Consider the following 22,291-nt stretch of genomic DNA (forward strand, 5'->3'; position numbering starts at 1 on the left):
AGTTATTTAATAGTATTTTTCTCTCATAACAAATCAATGAATGGCCCACAACTTGGGGGAGTGTGGAGGCTACACCCTGTGATGAAGTCTGAACTCCCAAGGCAGGAATCTGCCGTGCCGTGCAGGGGTGGCTATGGCTCCGCAACTTTCTGCTCTTTTGCGTCTCTCTGTGGGCTTTCTAAGCAATAAAAGAATTCTTATCCCTCAGTCAGTCAGTCTCAAGTGGATATGTGGATTGGCCACTTCCGGGATTTTTTTTTTTGGTTTATTAGGGGCCCGTTGATGGCATGACAATAATGAACGCACCGGCCAAAATACAAAAGGTGTCTGACGCACTGCTCGCTTGAATTTACGCATGGTAAGGTTCAAAATTACGATTATCTCGATCAGGAGTCTGAGGCACTGTTCGCTTAAATAATTAAAAATTAACTGTTTTTTTCCGTCTGTTTTTTTTCTTTATTATTATATTTTTTTCTCTCACAATAAATCAGTCAATAATAATTACAGCTTTAACTTTTCAGGTTAACGAACAAACTGTCTCCTACAGTTATCTTGCAGTCTCGCCGTCTCCTACAGAAAGTCCTCTTCGCCCACGTTCACGCAGGTGCCCTCCTCTTCTCCTACGCTAACTACCCCGCATCCCGACTCCAATTCCGGCACCAACCCTAGCTCCCGAAGAGGCAGAGGTGCCCAATATCAACGGACCACCGGAACAGCAACAGTAGCGGGGCGCCGGTGCCGTTTCCTTCACTCATTCCGCCCCTGAGACGTACCCAGATCTACAAGCTACTCCAGTCGACTTCCATAAATTCGACTCCCGCGATTCCACCTTGGAGTTGGACCGGCCGTTTTTGCTTCCTCGCCGAAAACAGAATATCCGATCAGGCGTAGTGTTCTTAGGCTTCGCTGCCCCTACTACGTCTTCGCCGGGATCGGTCCATGGCCGGCGCCGAGCGCGCGGAGGCGGTCGCTCTGGAGGAAGGGCTCCTCGCTCCGGAGGTTAGTTGACTCCACCACTTCCACTCTCCCTCTGGTTGGCCTTTCCTCCTTACTTAGAGAGGCATCTGTGTATTCGTGTTTAGATTTCTTGGATGGATGTGTCGGTCAGATTGGTAGCCTATTTTAGGAAAATTCATGACTTGACGCACCGGATTTAGAAGACTTTGCTCAACAACCTGATTGATTGGTTTAGTACACGGTTCTTAAGGATAGCTTGGGACCTCCACTAAGTCGAGAATTCGGTAGTTGTTACTTTGGTTGGATGACTTAGGCATAATTCTTGTGCATTGTTATATATAATATTCATGGAGTCATGAGTACAATTTGGGGCTGCAATTGGCAATTGCAGTGTTAATTAGAAGCTTTTACTTTTTTTTGTTCACTTTATTTATTTTGGATAGATTTCTTACTACACATAGCTGAGCCTAAACAAATTTATCTCATTGGTTCTTTCAACTCATGGCCACTTTCAAAAGCACCCTGGGTTCCAGACATTACATTTTTGTTGATCCTAAGCTGTTGGCCATATTGCTAGTACCAACATATTGCCATAGTTGCTTTCTTTGTGTACATTAGTGTTGAAAGTAAAGCCTGTGCATCAATGTATTATGATTTGCATACATAATCAAAGAGCTCTCTGTCTGTTTGTACTTGTGCTATTTATTTAACAGAGTAATAACATAATCTTGGCTGCAGGAATCCAACCAAGTAGTATACACTGGAGATGGATCAGTCGACTTTTCGGGAAATCCTGTTGTCAAGGAAACAACGGGTAGATGGAAGGCATGTCCATTCATATTAGGTATTGTACAGAGTGAATTCATTAAGTGTGCTCTTCCAATTTAATCCTCCGTAACCTGCAACTAACTATTAAGGTTAACCTAGGTAATGAATGCTGTGAACGACTGGCCTATTATGGCATCTCCACGAACCTTGTCACTTACTTGACAAAAAAGCTACATGCTGGCAATGCCTCTGCTGCTAGCAATGTGACTACATGGCAGGGAACTTGCTACTTGACTCCGCTTATTGGGGCAATCCTGGCTGATGCATACTGGGGGAGGTATTGGACGATTGCAACATTCTCCACAGTATACTTCATCGTAAGTCATCTTTGCTCTGAAGTGTCATGGTAACACTGTTGTAAAGGGACATGCGAGTAATTTGTTTAAATAGGCCCTCAAGTTCTTTGTAGTAGACTACGGGCTTTTGCTTAATTCATGTCTGGCCCATACACATAGTGCTACATTCAACTAATCCTGGAATAGCCCTGTTGGTTTGTTATTATTTTATTTAACTTGACATCATCTTTTAATTTTATAGGGGATGTCAATACTGACTCTTTCAGCATCAGTTCCTATGCTCATGCCTCCATCTTGTGAAGGATCCTTTTGCCCACAAGCAAGCCCTTTTCAGTATACTGTATTTTTCCTTGGTCTTTATCTGATTGCCCTGGGTACTGGTGGAATTAAGCCTTGTGTCTCATCCTTTGGAGCGGATCAATTTGATGATACAGATCCAGCTGAGCGAATCCAGAAGGGTTCTTTCTTTAATTGGTTCTATTTTTCAATAAACATTGGTGCTCTCATATCAAGCAGCTTTCTGGTTTGGGTGCAAGACAATGTAGGATGGGGACTGGGCTTTGGCATTCCGACTGTATTCATGGGGCTGGCAATCATAAGTTTCTTCTCTGGCACATCACTTTATAGGTTCCAAAAACCAGGAGGTAGTCCTATTACACGAGTATGCCAGGTGATTGTTGCCTCTTTGCGCAAGTGGAATGTGCCTGCCCCAGAGGACAGCTCTCTCTTGTATGAGCTACCTAATGGGGTATCAACAATTGAGGGGAGTCGGCAAATAGAGCACACAGATGAACTCAGGTATGCCATCTTATGAGATGATAGTAAAGGAACTACAAACTGATATTGCTTGTCAAGCTGTATGAGATAAAGATAATAATATGATTGATTGTCGTACTTCAGAAACTGTGAATAATTATTATACCTAGTAAAGAATAGTAGTTGATGTCAGTATGTCATTCTGATGCTTGTACGGAACAAAGTTTTTCGCATAGGAAGTGTCTGCTATCTGCCCATGAACAAAGAATTCGTTCAGAAATAAAAAAAGGCATTAGGCCTGACAGATAGCTTTCTCTTACTCTGTGTTTGAGTCAGACACTCAATTATACATACTTCAGTTTCAGATTTTTTCATTAAATCATCACATTATACCTTTGTGATTGATCAGCTTCCCAATTTGGCATTATTTGTTTTTCAATACATCTGTCCTGAAATGTAACATAAACAAAGCAGAAAGTTACTCTTGGAGAAAAATCAAGCTCATGCAGAAATAGACCTCATATATTGACGGGAATGGCAAAATGATTTTCATGTCCTCTCTGCTTCCTTATAACTGGATGTCGGCATGTCGCTTGATCCACCTCAGCATATCAGCCTAGTATGGTATGCCATCCGGTATATACTTGCAACACATATGTTAACTGCACCAGAGAGTGCCCATTTGGTGCATGCTCACAGCATATACAGTTAGTGCATGGGGTGTATAGTTTTGCAGGAATTAGTTAGTATTAATGGTTATGAACTATATAGAAATAATATTTTTATAGTACAGAGCACCTAAGTTGCACGGATACGGATACGCGTATCGGTATCGGAAGGATACGGATACGCGGATACGCCGATTTCCCAAAAAACCAGATACGCGGATACGTTTAATATTAAAAATAAAAAAAAATAAAATAAAATTATGGAAGTCTATATTTAAATCTGATAACAATAAAAACATCACAAATAACTACTTAAGTGTACTCAACTACTTATTACATAACAGCAGGTCCAAAGGTCTCAAATTCAAATAAAGTAATCGCAATTCTCAAGACACTCTCATATTTAGGAAAGTACTAAAACTAAAAGGCATTCAGGCGCAATTCATGCAGCAGCAACTTGCTATTCCTCATCTGGCTCATTGTCATCCGCAACATCAACCTCTTGAGCATCCAAACCAAAAGTCACAGCTTGCAATTCAGGTTCATCAACGGACAGGTTGGCATATTGTCCATGATTTGTCCACCAGGTCATAGGAGATAGAGACCATCTATCCTGGATTGAGTCAGGATCATTAAATTCTTCTGAACAACTAGAGAACCTTGCGTACTCTTCTTTTACTTTTGCTAAGTCTTCTGGATTGGGAAAAAACCTCTTGAAGCAAGTCATTCTCATTTTGGACACCTCTTTATCCTTGTGGGGTGGTACACGGCCAACACCTTCTTCAAGCCACTTTTGGCTATAATATCTGTAATTGTCATTTGTCAATTTGGCTTTATGGTTTACTGGTTTAGTGAATGGAACAAATATGAACTAAATAAAAAAAATGGAATGACAATTTGTACCTTGGATTAAGTGAATGAGCTAAACAATGAAGTGGATTGTTTCCTTTTGTCCACCTAGCAATCAGAATGTCATAAATAACAGAGTACAAGTCCGAATGCTCATCTTCTTGCTTGCCCTTGTACCGATATATGGCTTTCTTCACATTCTCTATCATTGAATCCCACATCTCATAAACTAAGTGAAGGCATGGTGTGTCGGTGTCTGTTATACGAATCATCTCATATATAGGAGTGGTAATCTTAAGAATGAAGTCCACCTTGTCCCACCATACTTCATTAAGTGTCAAGTCCCTAACAAGTTGGGCTGTTGGAATTGGAGAATCATCTCTGGCTTCTTTGTAGATGCTCCATTTGTCACTAATCACCATTTGCTGGAGGGCTGATTTTACCTCAACAAACCTCTTTAACATACATACAACAGAGGCAAATCTAGTTTCAGCAATAGAAAGTAACTTCAAACGGCTGAACTCATTGAACATGGAAAGCCGCATGCCATGATTCATTATGAAATTCTTTATCATAGCAGCCTCAGTCTTCACAGAATCTATAAATTCAAGTTGATTCCAAACAAATATCTCATCATCAGAAGGATTCCTTCCTATTTTAGGCTCACATATACTTTTCAAGGCAAGGTTGAGGGTATGCACAACACAAGGTGTCCAAAATATGTTTTTATACTCAGCCTCAATTATTAGACCAGCACCTTTGCAATTTGCAGCATTGTCTGTAATGATTTGTACCACATTATCTCGACCTACTTCTTCAATTATTCCCCTCAACTTTTCTGCAATGTATTCCATGCTTTTGACCTCACCTTCACAGTTATCAGCCCTCAAGAACATAGGTGACTTGTCACAAACAGCAACAAAATTTATAATTGGTCGCCTCTGAGGATCTGACCAACCATCAGTGCAGATGGAGACTCCCTTCTCTGGCCATGTGCTCTTTGTGCTCTCCAACAAACGCTCTATGTGCCTCCTTTCTTGCTTCAGAAGTCCCTCTCTAACTCTGTTGTAACCAGGACTCACATAACCTTGCATGTTGCGGCTGGCAGCAAAAGCAAAGGCTTCTCGAAGATACGGATTTCTCAAAAAATTGAAAGAAACCCCTCCAGAATAAATTGCTCTACTGATCAAAGCATCCAAGTGATTACGATCTTCTAGTCTCCAAGATTTTTCCAATGCAGAAGTAGGCCCCCTCTTAGACCTCTTGCTGGTGTCAGCAGTATTGCTCTGTGAAGGATCAGTAGGCAGAGAAACAGTTCTTGACTTGGATCTTTCCACCAGATTCTTGCACCTTTCAACTTCCTTTCTCATGGCAGAAAGCATTTCATATGTAACTTTAGGACATTTACTTATTCCCTTTCCCGAAATCTGCAGCAAATGAGCTTCAACTCTAGTGTAACTACTCAGTTTTTCCAGTGGACAGTACTTGCAGCGCCAGTAAGTGTTTCCTCCACCAGGTTTAGGCTTCTCCAAAATGGTGACATGATCCCAAAGTGGAGCCTTGATGTCTGTTGTGTTTGTGGCTGCAGATCCCACACTAGCACTTGCACTACCACTAGCACCACTCAAATTGGGAGACGCCATCTACTGCATATAGGAAATCAAGCAACAAGAACTCACTACACTGCCATCCTACGAACTGAACTACTGAAGAAGGAGAGATTGATGGGATTTACTCACGGGATCTGGATCGGGCTGAAGAAGAGGAGCAGGCTGAGCAGGGCGCCTCCGCGGCTGACCAGAGTGGTTCCACGACTGAGCAGGGGCCGTGCTCGTCGCCGGCGAGCAGGGACAGTGCCAGCGGCCGGCGGGCGTCGAGCGGGCGGCCGGGCGTCGTAGCCTCGCGGCTTCAGCCGTCGCGGAAGAGCAGGCGCGCCCGCGCAGGCTCCACAGGTGGCTTCGGGCTGAGCAGGGGCCGTGCTCGTCGCCGGCGAGCAGGAACGGCGCCGGCGGGCGGCGGGCGTCGGGCGGGCGTCGCGGCTGCGCTTCACGGTCGGGCGGGCGTCGCGACTGCGGAGTCGGGGTCGGGGCGTCGCGCGTCCGCAGTTAGGGCGAGAGGAAGGCTTCGTAATGGGCTGGGCCATATCTGATACGTGTATCCGTTGCTTGATACGTATCAGCCAACCGTATCCTATTATGTAAAAAAAAAAAAACCCGATACTCCTCCAGTACGTACTAGCCATGTATCCGCGACGTATCCGTATCGGATACGTATCCGATACGGGATACGCGCCTACCCTGAAGTATCCGTGCAGCTTAGCAGAGCACCATAGTAAAGAACAAAATTTAAATTGGTTTATATTTCTGAAAATAGTTTTTTTTTACTAGTTGCTGCATCAGTTCCTGATTTTTGCTTTTCAGGATTTATGTTGTTTATACTAAACTGCAACTTGTAAGCACACATACTAGCCTTTTTTTCTCTGTTATTTTCCGTAATAGATGAATATTTTTTACTTGTTTTGGGACAGCTGTTCCTGTTTGCCTTCTTTGCCATATTGATTGGAAGCTAAGGGCCTAACATATTTGAACCGATTTTTTATTCAGATGTTTAGACAAGGCTGCTACAGTTACCGAAGTTGATGTGAAAATGGCTGACTTCAGCAACCCATGGCGGATATGCACTGTCACCCAGGTGGAAGAACTGAAGATACTAGTAAGGATGTTCCCTGTCTGGGCAACAACAATAGTGTTTTCTGCTGTATATGCTCAAATGTCGACAATGTTCGTGGAACAAGGGATGGTGCTTGACCCATCGTTGGGTTCTTTCAAGATTCCTCCAGCTTCACTGTCTACCTTTGACACCCTAAGTGTCATCGTATGTGTCCCGATGTACGATTACATTGTGGTTCCAATAGCCAGGAGATTCACCGGCAACGAGAGGGGCTTTACAGAGTTGCAGAGGATGGGCATTGGCCTGGTCATTTCCATCCTTGCTATGTCGGTCGCTGCAATCCTCGAAATCAAGCGGCTAGCAGTTGCCAGGGAAGCACACCTGGTGGATCAGAATGTCCCGGTCCCACTGAGCATATTCTGGCAAATCCCTCAGTATTTCCTGATTGGTCTAGCAGAGATTTTCACATTCATCGGAGCGCTTGAGTTCTTTTATGACCAGTCACCAGACGCCATGAGGAGCCTCTGCAGTGCACTTAATCTTCTCACTACTGCGGGTGGGAACTATCTCAGCACGTTCATTTTGACAATGGTCGCGTACTTTACTACGAGGGGAGGTAACCCTGGATGGATTCCTGACAACTTGAACGAAGGGCATCTTGATTACTTCTTCTGGCTCCTTGCTGGCCTCAGTTTTCTGAACCTGATTGTATATGTCATCTGTGCTGGCAAATACAAGGGCAAGAAGGCAGCTTGAGTTGTGAAGGTCAGGAACTGGACGGCTCGCCATGTTTCCTTGGACACTTATTAACTTCAACAATCTGTATATATGTTTCCCACATTCACTCTAGCTGAAGCAACGATCTGTAATTGTTGGGAAGCTTTTATTTCTCATTTTACTGTACTAAATTGATTTTACATTCGTACTTCCACTTTCTGTATATATTGCTGAATATATGGACATCTCACTTTTCGCATGCCTCTACTCTCCTATCAAGGATTTAATTTGATTGCTGTCCTTTTTCCTAGATATATGAGGTCATGTTTTAACTCATGTATATGCATCAATGTGCTGGTCGAACACAAACAGGCCTTGGGACATGACTACCTGTGGCATTCTCTGATGGCACGTTGTGAGTTGACCGTGGTTTTGGTTGGTTCAGTTGGTTGTTTGATTGTCTCTGTATCGGACAGCGGCATATTTGCCTGCCGTCTTGTTTGCCCTGGTTCCACTGCGGAAAGATGAGTACTGGAAGCTGATGAAACATGCAGGTTAATTGGCATGGCGGTACTAACACATGAACAAATGCAGACTCCTTTGACGACAGTCAGTCTCAGCGGTAATCCTTGTTGTCCTCATACCGCAGCAGCAACCGGACCAGGTCTTTCTAGAGAGAGAGCAACGGACAGAAAATCCCCAACACCCACCTTGATCAACCCCGCCCATTTCCCCCGAGAATGCGCGGCGAACAGTTGACTTCTGACCTGGCTTCTGTTTAACGCTGCAATATGCATCGTATTGATGTCAGCGTTGACTTATGTGTCATGTGTGGCGCTGGCTTCTCACCGGAAGACGAACCAGACTGCCTTTGCGCGTCTAGTGCTCTTCGTGGCAGTTTAGCAAGCATGGTCATGGCGTTGCGGTTAACGACGTGGGGGTTAGCATGGGAGCACGTCGGAGCGGGAGCGAGCAGCGGCGGGAACGTGGGCTACCAGTCGTGCTCTGACCACCGGTTTTCAGTTGGCCATATACTACTGCATGTCCGAACGCATCATTCATGCGCCTTCTATCACCGTACCGACCGGTCGACAACCGAAGTGCTTGTAAAATACTTTCGCGTCCGTTTTCTAGCGAAAGTGCTTGTAAAATACTTTCGCGCTTGCAATTGCAAAATGATATGGCACACGAGTGTCCTGGACAAGAACGCACGCATTTTCCATTTTTCCCACTAGCGTCCACGGGGTCTGCAGGCAAGCACTGTGGCTCGATGAGAGAGCGAGGATAGGAAAAAAAAACAAGTGAAGAAGACAAGGTTGCATGCGGCCTACAGGGCGTACATGGGCAGCAACATGCATGCCAGCAACACCGCATTTCAGGCTCAGCCGCGCGCGCAGGCCGCACGTAGGCCAAACAGCGAATAATTGCAACGCGCGGCCGGCCGCCGGCCGGGAATCACGTCGTCCATCTGCGCGCTCTCTCGACGCAAGTCATCATCCTCATCCTCCTCCTCTCCTCCTCCCCTCCCAACTACTACCCCAGTTTGACGGCACCTGGCCACCATTCCGCCTCCGCACCTTTCGTCTGTCGTCTCCCTCCCTCTTGCCATATAAGATCGGTTAGTCCAAAGCTTGCCAGCCGGCTTCGCGAACAAATTGCAATATTTGCACGTACAGAACCCGCGCGGATCGATCGGCCGTGGTTGCATTGCTTAGCTGCTGCCCCTTGGATCTGAGGTTTTCAGGCCGGCACACCGGGGTTTCAGGATGTGGTGCTGCCGCGGCGCGGAGGACGAGCCCCACGCCGCCCCGCTGGCGGCCGCCAACCCGGCCGCGACGCCGCCGCGAGCACCAGGTTCTTTCCCTCTCCCTTGCTCCTCATTTGGTTTTGCTTGCTGGCACCATGGCTTGCTAATTGCTATCGCTAGCTAGCTCACTGTGCGCATTACATTGCAATGATGGTGTGCATGCAGCACATCCGAGAGGGCCGAACATGCCGAGAAGCGGCGCGGCGTCTGCGGCCAAGGTGCTGCCCATCGACGTCCCGGCCGTGGCGCTGTCGGAGCTGAACCGGCTGACGGGCAACTTCGGGGACAGGGCGCTGGTCGGGGAAGGCTCCTACGGCCGCGTCTACCGCGCCAAGCTCGGCACCGGGGAGACCGTGGCGGTCAAGATGTTCGACAACGGCAGCTCCTCCGGCCAGTCAGAGGCCGAGTTCTGCGAACAGGTGACACGAAAAGCATGCCTTGATCCCCCCATTTACGCCTAGCTGAATAGCCCAAACTGACACGCGCTGCCTCCTCTCGTTGACTGCGATGGCAATGCAATCTGCAGCTGTCCGTGGTGTCGCGGCTCAAGTGCGAGCACTTCACCCAGCTGCTGGGCTACTGCCTGGAGCTCAACAACCGGATCGTGCTCTACCAGTTCGCCACCATGGGCTCCCTCTACGACATACTCCATGGTACGGTGCATAAAGCAAACCAACAGGAACGTACACATGCAGTCCATGACGCGCGCGGTCGCATGGCATGACCATCGTCGGTTGCATTGCATTGCATCGCAGGGAAGAAGGGGGTGAAAGGCGCGGAGCCCGGGCCGGTTCTGACGTGGAGCCAGCGCGCGCGGATCGCGTACGGGGCGGCGAGGGGCCTGGAGCACCTGCACGAGAAGGCGCGGCCGTCGATCGTGCACCGCGACGTGCGCTCCAGCAACGTGCTGGTCTTCGACGGCCACGACGCCAAGATCGGCGACTTCAACCTCACCAACCAGTCCCCGGACTCCGCCGCGCGCCTGCACTCCACCAAGGTGCTCGGCACGTTCGGCTACCACGCGCCCGAGTAAGCACGCACGCACGCATGGCGCGCGCCACCGTCACCAGTGTCTTCTCTATCGGATCCTCGACACGACTCTAATGGCTCAACGTGTGTTTGGATTGTCGATGGATCAGGTACGCGATGACGGGGCAGCTGACGCAGAAGAGCGACGTGTACAGCTTCGGCGTCGTGCTCCTTGAGCTCTTAACCGGGAGGAAGCCCGTGGATCACACCATGCCCAAGGGGCAGCAGAGCCTGGTCACCTGGGTAGGTTCCTTCTTCTCCATTCTTCCTCCATGGCCGGCCGTGTGCATGAATTCAGTCGCCTAATAATTAATCAACAAATTTCTGGCTTGGGCCTTGTTGGTTCACCCTGAAAACCAAAAGTTTTCAAAATTCTCCGTCATATAGAATTTTGTGGCACATGCATGAAACATTAAATATAGATAAAAACAAAAACTAATTACACAGTTTAGTTGTAAATCACGAGACAAATCTTTTGATCGTAGCTAGTCCATGATTAGATAATATTTGTCACAAACAAACGAAAGTGCTACGGTACCGAAAACTTTTCACTTCGCCTTGTTCAGGCCACTCCGAGACTGAGCGAGGACAAGGTGAAGCAGTGCGTGGATCCCAAGCTCAAGGACGACTACCCGCCGAAAGCCGTGGCCAAGGTACGCCGACGTTCAAGTCTGAATACGGACGGCATTTCCCCTGCTCTAGCATTTCCCCTGACCATTCTGTTGTGTTTGTGTTGAGCCCTCTGTTGTGTTTCTGTTGTGTGCAGCTCGCGGCGGTGGCGGCGCTCTGCGTGCAGTACGAGGCCGATTTCAGGCCCAACATGACGATTGTCGTCAAGGCTCTGCAGCCCCTCGTGAATGCTCGGCCAGGAGGAGAATCACCAGTAGTCCAGTACTAGCTAGGTAGACACAGAGAGTGGGTGGGCATAATATATACGTAGTGTCGTCGCTCGCCCTGCGCCGCTGTGATCGAGCAAGTTTTTGGACGTCGTAAATTAATGTCTACGGCGTTTTCTGTTAAAATGTTGCCAGCAACGGCCTGCTTGGCCTGTTTAATTACGAGAGTGTAACCGTGTCATTGTGTGTGAAACGTGGAATTAAATTTAATTTATTAATCGCAAATTCGCGCCTCACATACTGGACTTCAAAAATAAATGGCCATATGCGCTGCGACATGTCACTAGATTTCAGAAGTTAAGGCCTCCAACTCCAATTTCTGAGTTGGAACTCGAGGGCCAAAACTTGTGCAGCATGAAAAGTCTAAAAATTCTCAACTCCAAACTCCAAAGTCAGAAATATATCTCTGTGTGAAGACCAGAAGAAGCTCGATTCAGGGGAAACTATGGAACGAAAAATAATGGCTGAAGTAACAAGAGTCGAGGCCCATGAAACCAACTAATAAATGCCTTTCACCGCCACCTACGCGTGAATTATTTTGGCCCAGTCACTGTTCGTGACTCTAGCCGATTCTTCTTGTTTAGATGAATCTTTGTTCCCCCTCAATTGCTGCATGCCTGCATGATCACCTGCCGTCTGTCTCGATAGATGTTGCCGTGACAAAATAGCTCATTGCGTCCCCAACAGAGGTTAAAATCGCTAGCACAAAATATATTCTATTCTACGTGGATGAGAGAGAACCCAAAAATCGAACTCGCTAATGACTCACTAAGCAGCAGACTCGCATAGAACCCGAAAAGCTCGCGGTCACTGACACACTACTCCTGACTCACATAGAACCCTAAAAGCTCACGATCATTGTCACTCTACTCCTCTTTCGTTCATCAAGTCTAGGTAGCATGTTCTTCTATTTTTTTAAGTTTATATGTCCTCTTCTCGCTATCGATTTTAAGTGGCCGTTAGAGACCCCTTAAGTATGTGGAGAAACAAGTATGAGTAGTTTTTTTATAAAAATGTATATGTATTTCAAGTAAAGAAAACAAACGTACACGTATATGCATACAGACACGTATAGAAATACAGAGACGTCTAGCACAGCCAAACTACACGAAGCTCCTTAACAAAGTAAAAAATTACAATGATGACCATGGAAACTTCGTGAACCACCTGGAGTCATTGTCGTCGTCGCCGACCGATGCCGTCGCCGATGAAGACGAACACCACCATGAACCGAAGAAATCCCATCATGCCAAGGCTTTGAACGGAGTCAAAGTAGACACCTGTCCCAAAGGACAAGATGAAGATGGTGGTCACCCAACGACCAAGGCCTCGCCCCAACTCCTCTAGCTCCCAGATCCACCCACAACTCTGACGACCACCACCATCAGAGAAAGCTTGAGCCAGATCCGGCCATCCCGCATCCATGAAGCGCCCCTGGTAAACCAGGAACTCAAATGTGATACAATACTAGTCCCAGGAGGCTAGTAACACATTTATTACATCAGATAAGTTTCAGCGCAGTAGTCTTGGAAAGCGTGGACAAGGAAGGCACGCTATAATAATAAGACACCAAAATACAACATAGGTCCAAAGGACCTAGAAACAAACGATATCACAATCGAACATCTGACGAGTCCCAATACCAACCCATCTAGTTGTTGAAACCAAACCATAACCCGTCCGAGACCGCGGACACGGCTATCCAGATAGATTTACACTCTGCAGAGGTTGTACACTTTTCCCACAAGTAGGATACCATAACTTACACCGTCGTGCAAGCACAGATCCATCAAAGTCATTACCCTCCATAGCTAAGTAATGGCACTCACCACGGGAACACTAAGGCCACATCTCATGATACCACAATAATTCACAAAGCTCTTTTCATACAATTCCACAATTTCACATACATCACTTAGTGTCCCGTTGCACACCTGCCTCCAGGTGATTGCCATACTAACTAGAGGGATTTAGACTAAGCCTTTCCCATGCAAGGCGAGTGGTTGTACGATAAATGAGTTAGGCAAGATGAATCATCAACTCAGTCCTTAATCGAGACAAGGCAGATATCTTCTCGCTTAACCCCGCAAGGTATAAGCCACAACACCAGGGCATCCCAAAAGAGATCTCATCCGCCCCATCTCCATAGTAATCACATCTATAACTTGTTCATTAACCCTTTCATAATACCCACAATTTATTTTCACCACTCACACCTTTTACTTTTAAAATCATTATATTTGATAAAATACAACGATGAGTATCCAGGATGAGTAACAAGTCCTAAGCATACTAAATAATAATATTTCTGTCATAGCATATTATTTGTTTCTAGGTTCGAACAAGATAATTACCGGATAATATCAATTCAAGGATGGCTATTCAACAGGTTTTAACTAAACAGCGAAAATACTTCGTACATATATCGTACATGCAATATTTAAAACGGCTTCTACGGGTTGTGTTTAAAAATAGGATCAATATGCATCAAAGGGAATCGGTTGGACTTGCCTCCGTCGGCGTCCTCAGCAAACTCCTGCTGACAGTCCGGGTCCTCGGCGTCAAACTCGCGGTACTCGTCTTCAACGTTCTCGTTTTCGGGCTCGTTCACTCCGTCAGCTAAAATACGCGACGACCGACACAGACAACAGGCACAGATAAATAATCATATAAATTCAAATGAGCTCTAAAAATTATGAAATTAATATGAGAGGTAGATCATGATTTTAGATGAATTTAGAAAAAAGAATTATTAAAATCAGAGTTAGCATGTGGCATTTGTGAAATGGCCGGACTTTAATCATGCGAAAAAGGCTAACGATGATTAAGAAATACATGCTTCACGAGATGAATTTTGGCTGGTAGTGCATGTTGCATGCATGCATGTACTATTTAGAGTTAATGCTTATGGCCCACACATGCATGGTTAGAGAGAAATTAGCAGGGGTCCTTAGAGCTCTTCTGTATGTCATGGTTCTATTCGTGGAGTTCTTGGCAGTGAATCGGTACAGACAAATACAAGGAAAAATACAGAAAAAATACTACAGAAAGACAGAGAAGAGCGAGGAGATGCTCATGAGCTGCTCACCTCGTCTTGCGACGACAGTCGAGCTCGGCTTGTGCGTATGGCCGTATACGGTATACGCGAAGTGAGAGCGAGTGAGTGAACGTGTTTCTCGGGTGGTGAGAGTGAGCACCCGAGGCTGGCTTTTTATAGGCCAAAGCGCTCAGCTGCGTGCCATTAAAAATGCTACTGTAGCGCATGGTCGGTGCCTAATTTGCATGCACGATGCATGCAAATGGACGGTGCCTAATCACCGTGTCCTTGCATGCAGGTGCATGCAAATGGACGGTGGCATGTCCTGCATGCATGCATGAGATATATATTCGTGTAGGTGCACTGCTATGTTTTCTTGCATGTAAGCTTGCTGGTACTCGCTGTTATTTATGTGTGAAAAATATGGATGGATTAGATGGAGAAACTATAGAGCTCAAATTATTTTATAGTTTTTTGAAATATATTTTGAAAATAATTTTTAATGCGAGTGATTTTTGAATGTGAATTTTTGGATGTTACAATCCACCACATCCAAAAGAAAGAAGATGATGGACTGAGAATCTTTAAAAAATTTAGATTTTTGATGGAAGTAAACAAAGCTTTAGTCAATCGCATTGTCTGATTCCAGTCAGCGCCCATCTCATGGAGTTTTATCGTCGAGACATGATGGTTGCGCATCTGCGCCTGCGCGGAAAACAAGTAAAAAAATAGAGTATCCCCGCGCATCTACATCTACGGAATGTCTCACCCCCATGACCCTCTCACATGTTCATGGCTCTGGAACTCGCCGGAGGGGGTCAGGGGTGCCCAGCGCAGCGCAGCGCCTGCCTCGGTTTCCCAGCGCAGCCGAGCGGGATGGGGCGCACGGGCGTGCACGTGCCAGTCACATGCCCATGTCCCCAGAGTGGGAAGGCCCCAGACGTGTCCCTACTCCCCACTCCCCATCCCATCCCCGAGAAGGGAAATCACGCGGGCCACGCCCCCAAATAAACAAAATATAATACTCCCTCCGTCCTAAAAAATGTCGTTTTAGGTTTTTGTGCCACAAGTTTGACTTGATTTGTAGAAAATATATATAATATTTATATCTCTAAATAAATTTATTAAAAAACTAGACTTAAAGATTTTTCCAATGATACTAATTATGTACTATAAATACTAATATTTTTTACTATATATTTAGCTAAAGTTATTTCTCGGGAAGCGAAAACGACACTTATTTTGAGCCTTTCCAAGAGAAGAAACAACCAAAACCAGCACGCCAAGACCACGATGAAACGGCCACCGCAGCTTTGCACGCTGCTGTACTGTAGGCCGACGTTATCCACTAGCGGAGTGCCGACTGCCGACTGCGGCCGGTGTCATTGTCAGCTGCAGCGCTGGGCTGCTGGACGCTATCACGCTATGCACCAGATCGAGCTGACGGGTAGATTATTTAGCTTTAACCGCATTGACTGGACGAGTTAATCTCATCCATCCTGGTTTTACGGCCGCGCTGCACGTCCGACGTCCGTACGTGCCATGCTGGTTTTCATTACTAACTATCACGCGGGCCCCGCCCCCAAATAAACAAAATATAATACTCCCTCCGTCCTAAAAAAAATGTCGTTTTAGGTTTTTGTGCCACAAGTTTGACTTGATTTATAGAAAATATATATAATATTTATATCTCTAAATAAATTTATTAAAAAACTAGACTTAAAGATCTTTCCAATGATACTAATTATGTACTATAAATACTAATATTTTTTACTATATATTTAGCTAAAGTTATTTCTCGGGAAGCGAAAACGACACTTATTTTGGGACGGAGGGAGTATATAAAAGCAACCATTAGTAGTAGAACCAACCTTTCCAAGAGAAGAAACAACCAAAACAAGCACGCCAAGACCACGATGAAACGGCCACCGCAGCTTTGCACGCTGCTGTACTGTAGGCCGACGTTATCCACTAGCTGAGTGCCGACTGCCGACTGCGGCCGGTGTCATTGTCAGCAGCAGCGCTGGGCTGCTGGACGCTATCACGCTATGCACCAGATCGAGCTGACGGGTAGATTAGGCGCAGGTTGGGCGACGAGACGAGGAGCCCACGGCCCACGGGTGGGCGCAGCGCCGCGTAGCCTGCCGGGTTACTAAACATGGTAAACAAAGTGGAGCCTCCAATCAGCGCTCGACACCTCCCGCTGCGCCCCGCCCCCGCATCCTTCCGCGCCGGGCATGGGCACCGCGTCGGCGCGCGCCCCTACCCAGTCGTCGACTTGATGCTGCTCACTCGCACTCGTCGCAGCGCCCCACGCCCCGCTATTTATGCGTACTTGCTTGCCGGGAGAGTCGCTGGAGGTGGGCGTCCTCCTCCCGCTCCAGAGCTCGCTGCTTCGCTCCACCCACCCGTAGGTCCCCTCCCCTCCTCCTCCTCCCTCCCCTGTTGCTGCTGCTTAGCTTGCTTCAACCATCATCTGTTCATCATGTTCTTCTTCTTGGACACGGATTATGGAGAGAGGCTCTTGGATTGGTCACTGAATGTCTGGATCCTCTGTTGCGTCTCTCCTGCTCCCGTCTGGGACTGGCTCCTCGATCGGGGGGCAGCTAGAGCGCGATAGGTTTTTGTTTTTGGACCACTCATCAGAAAGGAGATATGCTTGCTCCTTCAGTCCTTCAGTACAAGGATTGATAGCTAGCTTGATGGATTGTTGGGGGGGAAGGGAGGAACAGAACCTGCAAAAAGCTGGCGTTTTTCACTTGGTTCTATATGTTTCTGGTTAGCTTTGACATCGTACGCATATTTGATAGGACGATGGCTGCGGCTAGCAAACTTAGCATGCTAAATTTTAGAAGATGGGAAGATTAACACCCCGAGAACCCCCTTTTTTTTTCTTGTTTTTTGGGGCTGCTGATAACTAGCGAATGGATAGTGTTTGTTAGCTGTCGCTATTAAGCTGCTCTAGTATCGTGAGAGGAAGGAGAAGGAGTGCTGCAAGTCCATTCCGTGGCCTTTTACAGTTACCCGTGGTTTTTCTTGCATTCTCGGCATGGTCCATGTGCCACGTCGGGGAGACCAGATTTCGACACGAAAGATTGGGAACGAAACGGCGCTGCTATAATCTCTTGATCATGGGGGAGTAGGAAATGGGGATCCGTTGATCTGCTTTCCGTAGCTGCTAGTATTCATGTCTTCGCAAAAGTAGCATGATGCTTTCTGTTGTTTGTTAGCACCGGATTGTTCCTGATAAGTTCTCCATGTTAGGATCCAGATGTGTTTCCGGAAATGTTAGTGAACCTCGTTTATTGGATTGCACCCTGTTTTGAAACAGCAGGGCTTTTCTCATGACACAGGACTACAGGAGTGAAAACTTGTAATCCCCATCTGTTGAAAAACAATGTGAAATGAAAATCTTGCACCATAATCGCATACTACTGGAAGTTTCAAATGATATTATTCATCATTAGTCTTAGCCTCATAGGTTGCTTCTTTCATTTTTTTTAAGGAACTGCTTCTTCATATTGTGAATAATTTAGAGGCATAGCTATCTGTTGTTTTGTAATCTCTGAGTTATTAGCTGAAAATAGTACATGCATACTACAACAGAAGGGCCTAATTTTGCATTACCAATAGCACAGGCACTTCAATTTTCTTGAGACAGAGGGGGAAAATGGCATTCATTTAATCATTTCAGCATATATAAGGAGAACCTTGACATTGTGCAATTCCGTAACAGAACTCTGACCTGCTCTTACATTTTGTTGTCCATAGCTAAATGATCATAATTGTTGGAAAAATACTGTCAAAAACAACTCCGGTGATTTTTTTTTTATCACAAAACATACATGCTAGATGAATTGTGCAACAAATGTTATAAAAAGAAACAGATAAAGCCCGTTCCATGAAACCTCATTTGCTGTTAATGGCGGGTAAAGGAACTTGATCTTATTATTAGGCTACACCGATTATTCCATGATTTAAATTTATGATACTTATGACTTCATATAAGAACCACATGTTGTAGCACTGGTTATGTTAGAGTGCAGATTTTGTGCCCAGGGGGCTGGCACTGGCACCCTCGTTAGCTATACCATGTTGCAATCTTTCAAAATTCATCACGAAATCATGTATCTAGTACACAAAGTTAAGTATAGTTGCAATTTGAAATTCATCCTATATGCCAAGAAACAAAATAGACAAGCAGTCAACCTGACACTGTTCATCATGTGTTGATAGTGGCACTTCTGTTTTTTTTTTAATCTCAGCGTCAAAGATGGATTTCAAACTGAATTGTTGCGGCTAAACTTAACTTTAGGTGTACTACATACATGATTTTTGAAACATTGCAACATGGTATTTTAGATTTTAGAACGAGGGTGCCAGTCCCCCTGGGTGCCATATGATTTTCTGTTCTGTTTTTTTTTTTGGACAAGAGATTTTCTGTTCTGTTAATAGGCATGGGAAGTGCAATAGCCCATGGGGAAAATTCCATGATGCCCAGTGTGATTAGGTTTTTACCAAAAAAATTATCAAAATTATAACTTGGATCAGCTTAGGATTTTTCCCCCTAACTAAGCGGTATTCTGGTGGGGGTAAATAAAAATTTGGCACACTGCTTTAGGAAAGATTAAATATATTATTAACTGAAACATCACTTTTTGTGATTCATCTTTAGGCAGTCTATCAAAAACTAAAGTGGTATTTTCTATACTTTCTCAAGGTCTGGAAAGCCAAGGAAAAAAAATCCTTTCACGATATACTGCGGCAACAAGGACTTGTCTTATGTGTTGAGTCATTGTATATATTGTAGTACATTGACAAAATCTTTTGTTTTTTGCATCACACTGGGGTGTTATTACTTTAAATTAATGATTTATGCTTTCCATTGCCCTTTTACCAGTTAAGCAGGAGTGATATCTGGTGGTTTTTCAAAAGAAGACAAAAATGTCTTCCTCGAGGCCTGCCCACTCTTCCAGTTCATCCAGTAGGACTCGCCAGAGCTCCCAGGCAAGGATATTAGCACAAACAACCCTTGATGCTGAACTCAATGCAGAGTATGAAGAATCTGGTGATTCCTTTGATTACTCCAAGTTGGTTGAAGCACAGCGGAGCACTCCATCTGAGCAGCAAGGGCGATCAGGAAAGGTCATAGCCTACTTGCAGCATATTCAAAGAGGAAAGCTAATCCAACCATTTGGTTGCTTGTTGGCCCTTGACGAGAAGAGCTTCAGGGTCATTGCATTCAGTGAGAATGCACCTGAAATGCTCACAACGGTCAGCCATGCTGTGCCAAACGTTGATGATCCCCCAGGCTTAAATTACTCTTGTGTTTATGGATTTATGGTTTTCAGGATCAAGCACCAAGGAGCAGGAGTCCCAGCAGAAATATTGTCACAAATGTATGAGGAGGACAATAAAGAGCAGTCAGAGGAGGGTTTGAGCCTTCTTGTTTCTAGAAACCTTCTGAGGCTCATGAATGGTAACATTCGTCACCTCAGGGAAGCTGGCATGTCAACCTTCATCCTCACTGCTGAACTTGCTGCTGCTCCTTCAGCAGTTGGACAATGAAGCCATCACATGGTATGTTCGCTAGTTTGGGTTAAGGTAGTCTGCTGTGTTTGTTTCCACTCAACTGTTTTTTTAACATAAAACTGTCAGGAGTTTTGCCAGAATTATATATTTAAACAAAGAAGGGGAACTGCTGGTTATATAGACCTACTTTCTTGATTTTGCCCTGTAACCTCTGTTACAAACATTAAAGTTTTTTTTGTGACTGATACCTGCCACAAAAACATGTGACCTTGATTCGCTTAGCTAAGGATAAAATAGCTCTGCAATTTCCCAAATCTCCTACTATGGTTATTTGATGAATGAACAAGATACCCATGTTCTTTCTATATGAGGGGTAAAGATACATAGATCTCCTGCATATTCTCGGAAGGAAACAATACAGAACAGAGGATAACAATTATGGCTAATTCCAATTAATTGGTTTATGTGTATTGTTTAATGTGCACTTCAAGCAACTCTTTGCTAAAGAATTTTTTTTCTGCCCTTGATACCAGCTCTCTCAGAGTTCATTCTGAAAGCCACGGTGGTTTGCGGAGAATGGGAAATGCTGCAGCGCGTTGCATCACCGAATGCATAAGAAATAAGATTGACTTGTATGGTTATTTGTTAGGGGGGGAAAGTTGTACTGGCATAGACGCATAGTAAGGTTCCATACTTCTGCTCTGTTTGTGCCTGTAAACCAACTGTGCAAGTTTTAAACTTCCAGAAACAAAGAAAAAACCAAGTTCAAGTTAATATGAATAATAAAGTGTTTTTATAAAAAAGTGATAAATTATTAAATTTAGCGGCAGCTTTGGTGTCTTATTTCTGCCTACGCTCCCACGCTCTGTGTATGTGGTGGTACAGTATACTGGTGTAGCTATGCCTGGTGGGCTAACCACGGCTCTTGTTCAGCCTTCTTGTTCATAGTTTACACTCTGGAAAGCTCCTTGGTATTCTAATGTGATTTGAGTTGACTATTCTGAAAAAAAAAATGCAGTGCGCTACCTGTGTTCTGAGGATAAATGTGTAGGATTAGAAGATGGTGCATAAAGTACCCATGATATATTCATCCTTTGGGTTTTGAGGGATATAAATAATTAGTGAATTCGTTTCTACAAAGATAAGGCTCCCTTTCTCGTTCTGAATGGAGAATGGTGTGGCAATGCCCAATGCGGCGACGCAGCCCAGATCAGGTAGTACTCATAGAAACGTCCAGATTTCATTGCCCAGAACAGAGTGCGGTTGCAGTGTATAATATGTTACTTCAGATTTGATGTTTCACAGAATGTCAGATGTCAATCATCCAATCTTAGTATCCTATAAATAAAGGCACTGTCGATAGTTTTGTAACCGGCGACAGGTGCGACCTGCGAGCAAGCACTTTCACAGATTTAGCAAGAAGACCGTAGTAGCCAAGGGGAGGACCGCCGTACCATACGCGCAGACCGGAGCAGAGGTCGAAGACTAGGAGCGTCTGCGTCTCTGAACAGCTCGGTAGCAGACGGCCTCCGTCCTTCCGCCACTGCCATGCGGTCGCGGCATTGCGTCTCCCCCTCTCGGATCTCTCACCTTCTTCGCATTCCCTTGCGGGGCTTCGGGATGGCGAAGCCATTGGTGGCTGGAGCTGGAGACGGTGACGTCCTTGCGGCGGTGTCATAATGGAGGTGGCCTCGGGGTGACCACTGCGGCACCGCAGCCGGTGGCGAAGCCAGAAGATTTCAGGAGCCCGAGCAATTTTCATTAAGCAAAAATATTTAACTATAAAATCACAGAATTTTATATAAATATAAAGAAGATTTCTTTTGCATTTTAGCGAGGAGCCCGACCGGCCACCCGGGGTGGCCGGGCGATGGCTCCGCCAGTGACCGCAGTCAGTCAAAACTCAAAAGGACGTTGCGGCGGCGGTTGGAGAAGATCTCACTCATGGTTGACTCTTGACTGTCGTCGTTTCTAGAAACCCACTACACGAAATTAGCAAATCTCCATTAAAAATTATAAATCTCTTTAATTTTTTACATTAAACTAAAATAAATTTACTTGTAAGACCAGAGAGAAGTAACAAGGACTATGCAAATGACCAAAATACTCATATAGTTGATATGACAACACACTGGTGTTGCGCTTTTGCGGACGATGCGGCAACTTCTAGTGAACTTCTGGTGACCTCGTGCGTGAACGAGTGGTGGAGACTCGTTAGGATGATTTTTTTAGAAGTCTCTTGCGTGAGC

General features: G+C 45.4%; 3 protein-coding genes and 1 long non-coding RNA gene across 6 annotated transcripts; all 4 read left to right on the forward strand.

Moving 5' to 3' along the window:
• Nucleotides 567-8,008, forward strand: LOC8059989 (protein NRT1/ PTR FAMILY 8.3). The gene is made up of 5 exons (XM_002463928.2): nt 567-999; nt 1,696-1,801; nt 1,885-2,102; nt 2,323-2,879; nt 6,958-8,008. The coding sequence occupies exons 1-5, from the start codon at nt 940-942 to the stop codon at nt 7,778-7,780; spliced, it is 1,764 nt and encodes a 587-aa protein (XP_002463973.1). The 5' UTR covers nt 567-939; the 3' UTR covers nt 7,781-8,008.
• On the forward strand, nt 9,226-11,638 carry LOC8059990 (probable protein kinase At2g41970). The gene is made up of 7 exons (XM_002463929.2): nt 9,226-9,595; nt 9,714-9,967; nt 10,075-10,201; nt 10,304-10,577; nt 10,688-10,820; nt 11,144-11,230; nt 11,344-11,638. Exons 1-7 carry the CDS (start codon nt 9,508-9,510, stop codon nt 11,473-11,475), a joined length of 1,095 nt encoding a protein of 364 aa, XP_002463974.2. The 5' UTR covers nt 9,226-9,507; the 3' UTR covers nt 11,476-11,638.
• LOC110431848 lies at nt 16,422-19,818 on the forward strand. 3 transcript variants are annotated; one of them, XM_021451537.1, is made up of 3 exons: nt 16,620-16,920; nt 19,231-19,307; nt 19,411-19,818. In XM_021451537.1, exons 1-3 carry the CDS (start codon nt 16,669-16,671, stop codon nt 19,412-19,414), a joined length of 333 nt encoding a protein of 110 aa, XP_021307212.1. In that variant the 5' UTR covers nt 16,620-16,668; the 3' UTR covers nt 19,415-19,818. The 3 variants fall into 3 exon arrangements, 1 of the variants encoding a protein (XP_021307212.1); XR_002449308.1 differs by having other exon boundaries at nt 16,621-16,920; nt 19,231-19,296; XR_002449307.1 differs by lacking the exon at nt 19,231-19,307 and having other exon boundaries at nt 16,422-16,920; nt 19,411-19,444.
• On the forward strand, nt 19,835-20,871 carry LOC110431849. The gene is made up of 2 exons (XR_002449309.1): nt 19,835-20,090; nt 20,576-20,871. It is a non-coding gene; the product is annotated as an uncharacterized LOC110431849 (long non-coding RNA).

The sequence above is a fragment of the Sorghum bicolor genome, chromosome 1, assembly GCF_000003195.3.
Source record: "Sorghum bicolor cultivar BTx623 chromosome 1, Sorghum_bicolor_NCBIv3, whole genome shotgun sequence".
NCBI lineage: Eukaryota > Viridiplantae > Streptophyta > Magnoliopsida > Poales > Poaceae > Sorghum > Sorghum bicolor.